Source organism: Pyricularia oryzae, chromosome 6 (assembly GCF_000002495.2).
Source record: "Pyricularia oryzae 70-15 chromosome 6, whole genome shotgun sequence".
NCBI lineage: Eukaryota > Fungi > Ascomycota > Sordariomycetes > Magnaporthales > Pyriculariaceae > Pyricularia > Pyricularia oryzae.
The window spans coordinates 88,016-103,034 of NC_017853.1; the positions used below are offsets into that span (position 1 = coordinate 88,016).

Here is a 15,019-nt window from a genome sequence, read left to right on the forward strand (position 1 = left end):
GATGGGCAGCCTTTGGGGTTTTGGGATCGAAGCTTTGGTATTTGTGAGTAGGTTCGATTCAACGTGGAGAGGTATGCAGATGAAAATCAAATATTTGGCCTCTTGGGTGTGAATGGGCCTCCTCTTTTATAGCGCACAATCCTCTTCCAGCTTTCTTCTTTAATACGTTTCACAGTACATCACGAATTCTAGATTGGACAGAATACACATTTTGGCCAAGGACAAATCCACTCGGCTGTCAGATCGTCATTCTGTGAGACTTTTGCATTTGGTGGAACACCTCTCTGTGTTGGGCCAGAAGGCAACAGCCAAGGTACAAAGGTCGTGAGAAAATACCACCTCGGCGACGAGCTTGATGCTCTGTTAGCGCTCTGTGTATTGCTAGGATCCTTGTCAAAAAGTTCACATGACAACATGCCACTCTGTTCTTGAGACTGAGACTCCAAGAGCTGAGATCAGAATTAGTTTTCCTGTCGCCACACAATACAAGCAAGGCTGAATCAATTTACACAGCCCAGTCAGATTTACACAGCATAGGTCTGTAAGTAGTGTTACTGTGTGACCAGTCTACATCATGTATAGATTGAACATAATCATGAGTCTTTATATAGCCAAGATTCGGAGCACAAAAGTGCAGAGGATTCCTTGCCAGCTTATGGCAGCTGGAAATGTCAGCTTACAGGCAGCCCATTGTTACGATCAAGGTATCGGGGTAACCTGTTCTTAGGGTAAAATACAGTGGGTTGAAACAACTGAGCGTTTAACTGGGTAACTGGGGTTCTCAATAACTGGGGGTAAAATTATAATCGTTCTCAAATAAATATTAAGGTTAATTAAAATTTAATTGCTGCTAAATAATCCTAAAATCGAATCTATTTACATAATAATAAACGTACCTTATATAAATTATATTCCGAATATAATCCCTTTTAATTTATTTAATTTATAATTTTCAACTAAGATTTTACAAATTATAAAAATCCATTTATTTGGCCGTTACGTAAAATTACGTAAAATTTCGTGGCCTTATTTTTGAATAATTGTTATTTTGCCGGTCGGTATTTTTTTTGGGCAAATATCGTTAAAAGGGGTATAACCCCACCTGGCCTCTCTGGTACCGTGTCACAGACCTGAAGGACAGCCACTGGGCTGTCGCTTAGTCATGACCCCTGTCACGTGAAGGCGCGAGGGCCGAGCGCCTCGCGCGCGTATATCTACGCGAAATCTCTGCAGTCTCCGATATGTAGCTCCTCGAGCTACGTCTTCGTCAACAACCACCTGCTACCCTGTACCTGGAAGACTAGATAGCCAATATACTCTGTCCTGTTACCTGATCGCCCGCACCTACCTGTCCGCCCTGCCTGCCCGTGACATTACGTAGCTCCTTCATTAGGTGCCCGCGATGCCTGCGTCACTGCAACCCCCGATCTTAACCGATTCGACCGAGGAACTGATCGAACACCTACAAGGACACCCTGAACAATGGGTGTCTTACATCTCCGATTCCTACCAAAAGCTGCAACTATTGCACGATAGCAACGTCCGCCTGAACTCCTGCCTAGAAATGCAGGAAGCCGAGACCCAACGCGCCCGCGCCGAAACGGACCGTGTCCGCGACAAGGCGCAGGCCGACATTCTGGCCATGGCCATGGAAAAGGCCTCCGCCATAACCTCCCGGGATGCCGCTTTCGCCGAATTAGAGAAAACACGGTCCGAACTGAAGGAAGTTCGGACCGTAACGCTACCCACGGTACACATAACCACCCCCGCCCCAACTACCAACACGCCTGTTGAACCCCTTATGGTTACTCCTATGGGAACGACTCCGCCGCCTGCTTCCGAACATCCCGCCTCCGCCCGCCTTTCTGAACGACTTCCAGACCCCGATAAATTTACGGGCGCCCGCTCCGACCTCCGCCGCTTCGCCACCCAAATCCGGGGGAAAATGACCTCAAACAAAGACCGCTTCCCCAACCCCGAATCACGCCTGATTTATGTAGCCGGTCGACTGTCCGGTAAAGCGTACAACCTGATCCTGCCCAAAATGGTCGGAGGCACACCCCAATTCGGAGATTATACGGATCTCCTCCAATACCTAGAGGAGGCATTCGGGGACCCCGACCACGTCCAAAACGCACAAAACAAATTATACGCCCTGAAGCAGCGGAACGTAGATTTCGCCGAGTATCTGTCGGAGTTCCAACGCCTGTCTCTGGAAGGAGAAATGCCGGAGGATGCCCTCCCCCCTCTTCTATTCCAGGGAATATCGGAAGAGCTCCAGGACATGCTCCTCCACAACCCCGCCCCATCCCGCCAGTACCACGAATTTACCCGACACCTGCAAAGCTTGGATAACCGCTACCGCCAGCACCAGCAGTATAAAAACAGACAGACACGTACCCCTCGGACCGCAGCGCCCCCCGCGCGCGCGGCCCCCCGGACCCAAACCGACATACCGCGGGCCGCCCCCAAGCCAAACGCGGAATTTCCGTTTAACGACCCCATGGACCTAAGCAGCCAACGCCGCCACAACCGCAAAGAAAATATGCTATGCTACCGCTGTGGATCCCAAGAACATTTTGTTGCCAAATGCCCAGAACCGGATACCCGCCGCACGCGGCTGCACCAGGCCGGGATCGAACAATCCAGGTCTAGGTCCAGGTCCCCGCGCCAGATGCAAACCAAACTCCCTGAAAACCCCCGCCGCGGCTCGGACGCCAGCCGCTCCAGCAGCCGAAGTTCGAAAAACGGAGCCCGCCTGGGATAAGTCGCCCCCAGGCCGCCAAGGCCGCGCATAGACCGCCGGCGATCCGCATCTCTGCCGCCGCCGTTCACGGGTTCCCCGTTGAAGAGGAATATAACCAACGATCCGACCTGATGATCCTGCCTGCCGAACTGACAGTGGGGGGCCAAAACCTCCCAACCTATGCCCTCACCGATTGCGGTGCGGAAGGAAAATGCTTCCTCGACCAAGGATGGGCCGAAGAACGCCAACTACAAATGTATCCGCTGCGAAACCCATTCGACATCGAAGTATTCGACGGAAGGACCGCCGAAAGTGGGAAGTGCACCCATTATGTCCGAGGACAATTGAGAATCAAGGACCACATCCAGAAAAACGCGCTGTTTTTCGTTACACAGCTAGCCCATTACCCCATTGTGTTAGGAATGCCTTGGCTAAAGCAGCACGACCCAACGATTGGATTCGCGTCACACGTTATTACGTTTGACAGCGACTATTGCCGCCGACACTGCAATATGCCCGACAAACCGGAGAAGGTTAAAGCTTTACACGCCGTACCAAAAAAAAGCCGCCCCCAGTACCAGGCTGACCGACCGCCGTCCCTCCGCGAAATGGATATCGCCCCTATCTCCCTGCAAGCCGCGAGCATGTACGCCCGCCGCCGATCCTGCCGACTGTACGCCGTAACCTTGAAACAGATTGATAAGGTCCTAGCCGCCGACCCCCAAAATAGGAACGGGCCGACCCTGCCCGAAACAATCCGGGAATTCGCGGACGTATTTTCCCCGCAAGAAGCCGAGAAGCTGCCCCCACACCGACCGTCCGACCACCATATCCCGCTTATAGAAGGAAAAACGCCGCCGTTCGGCCCCCTGTACGCCATGTCCCGCGAAGAGCTGATAGCCCTTAAGGAATGGCTGACCGCAGAGTTGAAAAAAGGGTTTATCAGACCCAGTTCGTCATCCGTCGCCTCGCCCGTTTTGTTCGTGAAGAAGCAGGGAGGAGGGTTGAGGTTTTGCGTGGATTACCGCGCGCTGAATAACATTACCGTAAAAGACCGTTACCCGCTGCCGCTAGTCCGAGAGACCCTGAACAACCTGGCCGGCATGAAATTCTTCTCGAAAATCGATATCGTTTCCGCTTTTAACAATATTCGGATTAAAAAGGGGGAAGAATACCTGACGGCATTCCGCACGAGATTCGGCTTATACGAGAGCCTAGTCATGCCTTTCGGGCTAACGGGAGCCCCCGCGACGTTCCAGAGATATATAAACGACTCCCTGCGCGAATACTTAGACGTATTTTGTACAGCCTACCTGGACGACATTTTGATTTATAGCCGCACCCGAACAGAACACGAAGAACATTTGAAACTCGTACTGGAAGCCCTGAGGAAAGCCGGGCTATACGCCAACGCCGCGAAGTGCGAATTCTTCGTGACGGAAACCAAGTTCCTGGGCCTGCTGGTCGGCGTCGAAGGCGTAAAAATGGACCCTGAAAAAATCACCGCTGTCCTGGACTGGCAAACACCCAAAAAGCTTACTGACGTACAAGCGTTTTTGGGGTTTGGCAACTTTTACCGGCGCTTTATCCGAGATTTCTCAAAGATCGTAGCCCCTTTGACGAGATTGACCAAGAAAGACGTCGCATTCGAATGGAATAGCGCCTGCGAAACCGCCTTCCGACTGCTGAAGAGAAAGTTTACCGAAGCCCCCGTACTGGCGCACTTCGATTGGGAAAAGGATGTGATCCTGGAGACCGACGCTTCCGATTATGTTTCTGCGGGAATATTGTCACAATACGGCGACGACGGAATACTCCGCCCCGTCGCGTTCTTTTCGAAAAAACACACAGCTACCGAATGCAATTACGAGATTTACGACAAAGAATTGCTAGCCATTATCCGCTGTTTTGAAGAATGGCGCCCGGAACTCGAAGGGACGTCGTCCCCGGTCCAAGTAATTACGGACCACCGCAACCTGGAATATTTCACGACGACGAAAATGCTCAACCGCCGACAAGCCCGATGGGCCGAATTCCTGTCAAGATTTAATTTCCGTATCACCTACCGACCCGGGAAACAAGGAGCGAAGCCCGACGCACTAACCAGGAGGTCAGAGGATATGCCTGAGGAGGGGGATGAACGACTTAAGCACCAAACACAAGTCGTACTGAAAGAACACAATTTACCTGCCCGCCCCACCCGGTTACAACCTATAATCCGCCAAAACAAACCCCTATTGCCAAAACACCTGATAGAGCTACTAGACGCCGGATACGAATCCGACCCGATAACGCAATCTGCCCTAGAAGCGTTGAGGACAGGCGCCGACCGCCACCCCAAGCTGCAATTGGCCGAATGCGAAGAACGATCCGGCTATTTGTATTACCGCAATAGACTGTACGTACCCGATTCGAATAATCTGAAAGCCGAGATCCTGCGCCGCTGCCACGACTCCCCCGTCGCCGGTCACCCCGGCAAAGCAAAAACCTACGACCTGCTGTCCCGAGAATATTACTGGCCCGGAATGCTACATTACGTATCATTATGGGTAAAGAAATGCCAGACCTGCCGCCGAATCAACCCGTCCCGCGAAGGCCACCAGGGCCTCCTGCGACCCCTGCCCACTCCTAAACGCTCATGGCAACACCTGTCGATGGATTTTATCACACATTTGCCGCAAAGCAACGGCCACGACGCCATCCTAGTGGTCGTAGACCGCCTGACTAAGATGAGACACTTCGTCCCTTGTAAAGGGACCTGCAATGCCGAGGACACCGCCAACCTGTACCTACACCACGTATGGAAACTACACGGGTTGCCCCTGACGATAGTTTCGGATAGAGGCACCCAATTCGTGTCGAAGTTTTGGAAACACCTGACAACCCGTTTGAAAATCGACAGCCTGCTATCCACTGCTCACCACCCCGAGACTGACGGACAGACCGAGCGTTTTAACGCGTCCCTGGAACAATATTTGAGAGCTTATGTGGCCTACCTGCAAGATGATTGGGAAAGTTGGCTTCCCCTCGCCGAATTTACAGCCAACTCCCACAAGTCCGAGACCACCGGAACCTCCCCGTTTTACGCGACTTACGGATTCCATCCCCGCATGGGATTCGAGCCGGTACCCCTGAACCAGCCTTTGCCCGCCCAGCGGGATGCCGAAAAGCTAGCCGCCCGAATGGAAGCCATTCTGGAACAAGCCCGCGCCGAAATGACCGCCGCCCAAGCCCGTTACGAAGAACAGGCGAACCGACACCGTACCCCGGCCCGCCGGTTTACCGTCGGCCAATATGTATGGTTAGACGCACGGAACATCCAGACCGCCCGCCCGCAGAAGAAACTGGATTGGAAGAACTTGGGACCCTTCCGAATTTCTGAAGTGATTAGCCCGTACGCCTACCGTTTGGACCTGCCGTCGTCTATGAGAGTACACCCTGTTTTCAATATAAACCGACTAAAACCTGCTGACGTTGAGCCCCTGCCGGGCCAACAACCTGCACCGCCACCCCATTTGGAAGTGGAAGGTGAGAGAGAATACGAAGTCGAAGAGATCCTCGACTCCTTTTGGGAAACCCGCGGCCGAGGAGGCCGCCGGCTGAAATATATCGTCCGTTGGGCTGGATATAGCGAACCCACGACTGAACCTGCCGATTACCTGGAAAACGCTGCTCAATTGGTAAAGAATTTCCACCGTCGATACCCCCATAAGCCCGGGCCCCGGCCGTGACGGAGCTCGGCCTGGAAGGGGGGAATACTGTCACAGACCTGAAGGACAGCCACTGGGCTGTCGCTTAGTCATGACCCCTGTCACGTGAAGGCGCGAGGGCCGAGCGCCTCGCGCGCGTATATCTACGCGAAATCTCTGCAGTCTCCGATATGTAGCTCCTCGAGCTACGTCTTCGTCAACAACCACCTGCTACCCTGTACCTGGAAGACTAGATAGCCAATATACTCTGTCCTGTTACCTGATCGCCCGCACCTACCTGTCCGCCCTGCCTGCCCGTGACATAACGGCTGAGATATTTGATTGAGGAACGTCAATTAGCTTGACGGCAAAAAAGGGAGAGATACAAGTAACCGACTGGCCACTCGCGGATAAAGTGGCCAGGAGCGTCTTACCAAGTTGTTCAGAACTCGGATTCTTGCCAAAACTTGTCTTTGCATTATGGGTCTTGTAATTGTTATGGTTCGAGTTAGAATTGTATCCAGGGCTCCAGGCAAAAGTGAATTACCTTGATAAAGTAATTTACGAGGTAGGTATGCGCAATATATGAAATTCACCTCTATATATCGGACTGGAATTATGTATATTTTTTGAGCCCTCCTCTCCGTCTACCTTTCTCTCCCTGCATGCAGAGCGACGCTCTTGGCAATCCAGACGACCCACAAAGACGCCAGTTCTGACTTTGAACCAACTTCATTAGGTCGATAACTTAAACAGAGTTTGAGAGATGTCCCCTTTAGGCAAGGATCGCAAGGCGGATCCCTCCAATACCAATGCTCTGAGATCGGACGTGTCGTTCCAGAAACACGTGACGACGTGTGGACTAAGCGCAATTCAGCGCAACGGGATTGGATAGCCAGTCGAGGGTTAGCAACTCGAACCATCCGGAAGACAAGATGCCGTGCAAATAAAATCCACGTGCGGGATGCCGCGGAAGTCCGGACCCACAACCGCACTCGAGAAGCAAGCCCCGACTAGAATACATGCAGGTACATATGTCGTGGTCTTTTCCATGTCATCCGCCATTCCAAAAGACAACTAGCAGGTAGAGCCCGTCATTTTCTGGTCTTGCTTGGAAATTCTCTGCAAGGTTACAACGCGTAAAGTCGCCTCTCCTCGCTTTATGCAATGGGGCTTTTTACTTTTGGCATCTTTCTACTGGTTTCAGTATGGATATCTTCTCACCTGAAAAGCCTGGCGCGCAATTATAGCGCAGCCAAAGCTCTTGGCTTGCCACTCATCATACACCCGTTTGACCCAGATAGTGTGAGTGCACCACTGCTATCGCTCCGAAAGATTAAAAAAAAAAAAAAAAAAAAAAAAAAAAAGTCATGTCAGCCAAGTACTGACACACTACCCATTTAATTAGGTCACTTTTGCACTCCTCTCGGAACCCCTTCATGCCATCCTTGTGCGGATACTCCCATCTTCTGCTTATGCATACATTCAACCTTGTTTCTTTGGCTGGGAGTTCCAGAACAAAGGCGCGATCCACCAGCGACTGGGCCCGGCCTTTGTCCTCGTGACTACGGGCGTCAATAGGCTGTGTTGTTCCGATCCGACCTTGGCCTCGACCTTTATGACGAGAAGGAGGGACTTTGTGCATGCCGATGTCTCCAATCACGTCATGGGAATCCATGGGCCAAACATTATATCGGTGAGTGCCATTTACTCGTCGTTTACTTGGACAGCTCGTATTTATTACACGTCATGTCCACCTCGCTGACTTTCACAATCACACCCTCCACAGGCCGGCGAGGACGCATGGTCTCGTCAGCGTCGCATAGTGGCCCCAGCCCTCAACGAACGTATCAGCTCAGACGTCTGGGATGAGAGCATAGAGCAGGCGTCTTCACTGGCTGATTTTTTGGTGTCTTCATCTTCGACCCCTGCTGACGACGGGGCTTCCGACACGGTACCTGGGCTTCGATCCGTCGCCATCAACGTTCTGTCTCGTATTGCGTATGGTAGCGTGAAAACGTTCAACGTCTGGAATCCCACCTATGATCCCAAGGCAGACCTCTCGTACGTGGATGGCATCGCCCTGTGTACCGACCTCCTCGTCGCAGCCGCCTTCATCCCGGCCTGGATTTTGCGGCTGCCCGTCATGCCACTTTCTCTGCAGACGCTGGCGGCAGCGCTGCGAAAGCTGCCCGATCTGGCCAAGAACATGCTCGAGCAGGAGCGCGAGCGGATTTCGTCCTCGCCGGCTGATGAGGCAGCAACGACCACGGACACCAAGAAGCGCCGTGACACCATCATGACGACGCTCCTTCGGCTCTCGGACCAGGCAAAGGAGGAGGCCGCGTCTGGAGAAAACAAGCCCACGGCGGAAGACGGGGTCAGCAGCGTCGGGAGCAAGGCGTACCTCACCGAGCCGGAGATCCAAGGCAATCTTTTCGTCTTCACAGCGGCAGGCTTCGACACCACGGCCAACACGATGGCCTACGCAGTCGCGCTTCTGGCTGCCCATCCGCAATGGCAGCCCTGGATCCAGGCCGAGATCGACTCCGTCGTGGGCAGTATCACTTGCGGCCAGGATGGGAGGCTTCAGGTACCCGAATATGGTGAAACCTTTCCGAAACTAATTCGTTGTTTGGCTGTCATGGTAAGTTGCGTCTACATACTTGTATTCCTCAGACGACACTCAATTTTACGTCACAAATCCCGCCCTTGAGAAGATACTGACGTCTTCCCACCGTCCCAGTTTGAAACCCTCCGCCTCTACCCGGCCGTATCGCTGCTGCTGCGCAAGACCACCGTCGACCAGACCATCACCCTCCCGGGTCCCCCCTTGATCCAAGTACCCCTCAAAGCCCCCTTCACCGTCCAGGTCAACGCCATGGCCCTGCACACGGACCCCGAAGTCTGGGGCTCGGACGCCCTCGAGTTCAACCCCGGACGCTGGGTGCGCCCGGACCCGGAGACTCCCGGAGGCCACGTGCTCATGACGCCTCCCAAGGGCTACTTTGTTCCCTGGTCCATCGGCCCGCGCACGTGCCCCGGGCAAAAGATGGCGCAGGTCGAGTTCGTGGCGGTCGTCATGACGCTCTTTGGGCGGTGCAGCGCCGAGCCCATCCCCGGGGACGGAGAGAGCTCGGAGCTGGCGAGGAGGCGGGTCTTGGATGTGACCGAGGATAGCCAGCCGGGCTTGACGCTGCAGATGAAGAAGCCCAGGGATATTCGCCTGAGGTGGACGAGGAGGTGATTTTGGGTGTTCAAGGTCCCATTAATTATATGTGCTGGAAGGAAGGTGTTCTGACATCACAAAGCTTCTTTGATCGTACATATTCACAAAAGCAGCATCTCGCCATCGTCGCTAAGCCGAACCTCCATCGTTTACATGTCCGCATTCTCTCTAGAATCCCACTCATCCTGCTCCAAAATTAGATCCCCGCATCACTCTTACAAGTCGCTGTCCAGAACCTGCATCGCTCCGTTGCGGGGATACACAAACTCGCCCTCTTTGTGCCTCCTTGGCGTCCCACAAACACCCGTCCCAGTTGCGAGAAGCTCTGATAACCGTTGCCGGCGGCGTCCACCAGGTGCTCAATTCTTGTTATAAACGCTCAAATTTCAAAATTATGGACAAGATTAGTTTAACAAGGGCAAACCCCTCATATGCCGTGGTGGTCTTTCGTCATGTGAATCCCATCGTCCTCCCCGACCCCGACATTTCCAGGCGTCAGTTGCCGGGAGCATACGCCTCGTTGGGGCAGCGCTTGATGCAAGCATATGCCGCACAATTGCCCCAGCAATTGCCCAGGTTCAAGTTGGGGATTGTGCCGACTTGGCTGACGCACAACTGGCAACAGCGCTAGAGATGTGACAGGGTGTCGGTTAGCGATCTGCAGGCGGGTGCATGCTGTGATCGAGCAATGAAAAGTCCGTGGGTGGTGTCGCCAAAATACAGGAGCCGGGGGACCATCGTACCTTGCACTCTGGCGAGTTTACTTGTTCCTGGGCCAGAACAGTGGCCGCCATGGCGATGACGGCGGTGATTGATGTGAACTTCATCTTGCTTCCAGGGAGAGCCAAATGAATAGCGAACAGGGTAACTGAAGACTGGAATAAAGGACCAAAGGGATACCGCGTGGGGAGATTTGCTGTCGACGGCTTCTCAGGTTTAATCCAACTGCAATACTCAAACCGAGGGCGCGACCATGGAAATTTATGCTCCAGCTGGGAACATTGTACTCGTAACAGCCCTCACCGGCCGAGTATCGATATCTCTGTTTTTGGCAGTTATACCGCGATGTTGACAGGGTGGGATGGCAGGTAACCTGGTTGCCGCGAAACCTAAATATAGGAGCTGCCCAATGGCAAGTTTGGCAACTCGGATCTCTTAAATTTCCGCATTTATACGGTCGGCCAATGGGTGCTTTTTGAGCAGAGCGGAAATTGAACAGATCAATAAAAAAAAGCTATAGAAGATTAACCCCCATTTTCATCACCTTTTTCAGTTTTCTCATCGCTGTTGCTAACAATAGTAGCGTTGGGCTACTACTGCGAACTCCACGGTGGAGGGTAGGCCACCATACCCATGACCATGTCACCCCTGGGCAAGTCATTTCTCGCCATCAACCCCATCCTCGAATTCGGAGCTGATATCCGCTCGAAAAAAAAAATCAAAACTCTGTCCACAGACCTCGACAATGACTTGAAAGCCCCACAGCTGGCGGAAAGGCACCCAGTTTACTTCGTAGGTGGATGTTAAACCTCTCCGCAAAGATTTGCCTCTCACCCGCGTCCCTGGTCATCGTGAGCTTCTTCGGTGCCAGAATCATGCACTCCCTCGGATATCCCCCTCGTTGCCGCAGATTGTGTCGCCCATAGCCACGCGAGGTAGTCCGCGCAGCCCTTGTGGCCTTTCTGGTTGGCGTACTTGATGGCACTCATTATTTCCTCGTCGGGAAAGCCACCAGAGGCCGACTGCCCGGCGGTCCACAGCACACCCAGCATGCGGAGCCGCCCGTTCTCCGCCGCCCCTTCTAGTGCCGACCTCCCAAGTACCCGGGACGGCACCTCGTGAACGGTCGCACCTAGCGACAGCAGGAGCTGCACGATGCGGACATGGCCCTCCTTGGCCGCCATCTGAAGCGCAGTTCCGCCGCCGCTTCTTGCAGGTGGCGCACCAACATCAGCGCCACGCTGTAGCAGCAGTCTGACCATCTTCCAGCTCCCAATCTCGCATGCTGCCTGTAGTTTTTGATGACCGAAATATCACCCCATTTCCCAGCCTCTTCCATAGGTCTGTGATCACAATGCCTCCTGTCCGTAAACCTGATGTCTGAGTCGAGAATTGTGTCAACAATTTCCTTGTTCCGTATCATCAAGGCTTCCAGCAAATGTTCCTCGCTGGGCTTCACGCCCTCATCCAACAAAATCAAAGTGGCTTCTGTTTGTTTGTTCCTTATTGCTTCCATGAGGGCGTTATGCGACATCACACTATTCGTATGTGCACGTAGGCCAAGCGCTCTTTTAAGGGACCTCAAATCACCCACGGCGGCTGCGGCGGAGATCAAGGCGGCGAAATGATCCTTGCAGTTTTCCACCAGAGACCAAGCTCCAAGACCCTCGAAGATCTTGGCCAATTGGTTGTTTTGAGCATATACAGCTTCGGCCAGTGGTGTGGTTCGTGGCAGGTCAGGTATCCACGACTCGAATGCCAAGTGAGTAGGTGGTGTTATTGCAATGAACTGATGCCGCAGGCAGAGCTCAATCACCTGATTATTCCGACTTCGAATTGCCGAACAAAAAACGCCAATAGTGATTGGAAATCCCTGTCGCAGATGTAGTTCACAAAGCTCCAGATTGCCACATATCGCAGCGTACTCCATTGTTTGTTCGAAGGTCTTGGCGAAGTCCACAGTGCATCTTTGACATCCGGCTTCTATGCATTTGTCCATCAAGAGCTGAAACACGGCGGTGCACTCAGGACCGTTCACTAGTTCTACTAAAGCCGAAATCATAGGTCCTGATGAGGAAACTGAAAGAGTTCTGTCGAAGCATTGCCGATGGTCTATTGCCGGAAGACTTCGGATCAATTGCGTCAGATAGCCAGCTTCCAACGGTATGTCATGATTTGATGGCCGCCTATATTTCGCAAGAAACAATATCAAAAACTCAGGCGTGATTATTGCGCCGTGCCTGAGTAATATCAAGGTCGTCTGCCTGGTAGAACCAGAGCTAAGTTGCCTGGCATATGCCGCAGCCAGATATACTGGGGTTCTTTGACTTTCCAGGCTCTTGTTCTGCCCAGGCGCTACTTTGTTTGGGTCAGCGCCAAGGTCGAGGAGCATTTGGGTCATGTCGGGATCGCGAAGCCGTGCCGCGAGTTGAAGGGGGGTATAATCAAAACTCTGAAAAGTGCAGACGACCTCCTCGAGGCAAATGGCATAGGTCCTCCCCTTCCCTGCCTCAATGATTAACTTGGCCGTTTCGGCGTCACGTGCTACGACGGCAGCCCTGAATAGGTTGTTGGTCACAGTCTTGGCCAGCGCAGCGGAGCTTTCGTGCAGGCGTCGGAACAGTGCAGAGCGCAGTTTGACATCATTTTTCAGCGCCCAAAGAATGGATTTTGCCGGCATACCTCTGAGCCCAGCGAAGTTGTTGATTATCGAGTGCACCAGCGCCATGCGGATAGTCGACCCGGGATTGGTGACCTCGTCAGCACAGCCGAATGTATTGTCGACTTCTTCTCTGGGCGTGAGGCCCAGGAGCCGGTCACATAGCTCATCAACTTCGGGTAGCGCTGGTAGTTGCTCCAGGTCGTCATCTTCGGATTCATCGTCGGATTCATCCTCGGATAGAGAGTCTTCATCAGGGATGGCGCTCATCCGAGCATCCGCAGCATGCTGTAACATGCCGCGGAGTAGATCATACGAGTTCGCCGGCATTTCAGTGGGCAAGATAGATGCCGACGTTTGGGTGTATCTGGTCAATGCGGCGGTGGCGGTAGTCAATGGGGTGGTAAGTGGACTTTGTTGGACCACATGTATACCCTCCAGGTCTGTCCAAAAGTCGAGAGTACCCTGCGCAGGACTTAGAATGTTGGCCCAGGGGTCAAATATCCCAAAGCCTGGGGATACGGGCCCTATCGAGAGTGGTTGGTCGAGGCTAAAATAGTCGTCGCCGCCTGCGCTTCGGTCTTGAGGGTCAGGGAGAGCTGCCTGGAACAAATCTGATAGGGGTGTACGGCCAGATTCTGGGGCTGCATACACACTGGCTTGGGTTGTGCTGGCAGAACGCAGGACTAGCTGACTATTTCTAGTATGAGATGGCGAGTTTGTAAGTTGATTGTTTGGGGCAGACAGTGATGTATCGGGAAATTGAATAGGCGTGCGGGGATCCCGGTCCTGTTCTTGGGTCCCGGTTCCCACCTCGTCCAGGGCTGCATTGGCTCCCATCGGGGCCGCAATCTGTCTGAACGGAATCCAACTGTCGTGCTCTCGTATCTTGTTGGAGATTTCCCGGGTTTTTATGATCGGAACAGTGGCTATAGAAAAATCGGGTCAATATAGCGCAAAGATGGGAAGCAGCACGTAGCGGCGCCAGTAAATTGTAACGTTGCGTACCCCCTGTTCGGCACCCCCCCTGTTCGGCACCCAAAAATAACAACACTTTTATTTTTATCCTCCAACTTCTATTATAAATATCTCGATGAATCTGTCACTTTTGGATTTACTTTTTTCTGATTTTAATTCTCCATTTTCCAATGAAGCAATATACTGAAAAACAGCTTATATCTGCAATTAACGACGTCAATAATGGCAATCCAATTGCAAAAACCTCCCGAAAATGGGGAATACCTAGGTCTACACTTCAAAGTCGACTTAAAGGTTCTCAACCTTATAAAAAAGCACAAAGCCCTTTTCAAAGGCTTTCCACGGAACAGGAAAAGCATTTGGCTGATTGGGTACTTACCCAAACAGCTTTAGGGCTTCCGCCAACGCATCAAGAATTACGCTTTTTTGCCGAACGAATTCTTCAAGCCGCCGGAGAGACAAAAGGCCTTGGAAAACGTTGGATAACTCGTTTTTTGGCTCGTTATCCAATCCTTAAAACCCAAAGGCCCCGTCGAATAGATAACGCCCGGGTTAATGGCGCTACTACGGAGGTAATTAAATCTTGGTGGCTTTATATTACGAACCCGGTTATTAACGCTATTAAACCGGAAAACCGTTGGAATATGGACGAAACCGGTATAATGGAAGGCAAAGGATCTAATGGCCTAGTATTAGGGCTTAACGGGATCCGGCCGTTGCAACGAAAAGAGCCCGGAACGCGTGGTTGGACGACTATAATCGAATGTATATCGGCTACGGGCGTTGCCCTCCCTCCCCTCGTTATATTTAAGGGAAAAAACGTACAACAACAATGGTTTCCCACGGATTTAAGCCCTTTCGATAATTGGCAATTTCATGCAACCGAAAACGGGTGGACAAATAACCAAACGGCTATCGAATGGTTAAAAAAGGTGTTTATTCCGTATACCCAACCTTTAACCCCTGAAAAGCGGTTATTAGTTTTGGATGGCCATGGA

The 15,019-nt window shown here is 52.5% G+C and overlaps 3 protein-coding genes across 3 annotated transcripts; 1 reads left to right on the top strand and 2 right to left on the bottom strand.

Annotated features, from left to right (window-relative positions):
• The first annotated feature begins 7,474 nt into the window (after positions 1 to 7,474).
• Positions 7,475 to 11,336, top strand: MGG_08795 (uncharacterized protein). Its single transcript, XM_003719129.1, has 4 exons — positions 7,475 to 7,740; positions 7,844 to 8,131; positions 8,225 to 9,082; positions 9,182 to 11,336. The coding sequence occupies exons 1-4, from the start codon at positions 7,603 to 7,605 to the stop codon at positions 9,680 to 9,682; spliced, it is 1,785 nt and encodes a 594-aa protein (XP_003719177.1). The 5' UTR covers positions 7,475 to 7,602; the 3' UTR covers positions 9,683 to 11,336.
• On the bottom strand, positions 11,209 to 11,646 carry MGG_17565 (uncharacterized protein; the record flags this gene model as incomplete). The annotated part of the gene is made up of 2 exons (XM_003719130.1): positions 11,209 to 11,516; positions 11,610 to 11,646. The coding sequence occupies 2 exons, from the start codon at positions 11,644 to 11,646 to the stop codon at positions 11,215 to 11,217; spliced, it is 339 nt and encodes a 112-aa protein (XP_003719178.1). The 3' UTR covers positions 11,209 to 11,214.
• Positions 11,647 to 12,526: 880 nt separating this feature from the next.
• MGG_17566 (uncharacterized protein) lies at positions 12,527 to 13,373 on the bottom strand (the record flags this gene model as incomplete). The annotated part of the gene is made up of 3 exons (XM_003719131.1): positions 12,527 to 12,570; positions 12,699 to 12,728; positions 13,067 to 13,373. 3 exons carry the CDS (start codon positions 13,371 to 13,373, stop codon positions 12,527 to 12,529), a joined length of 381 nt encoding a protein of 126 aa, XP_003719179.1.
• Positions 13,374 to 15,019: the final 1,646 nt, after the last annotated feature.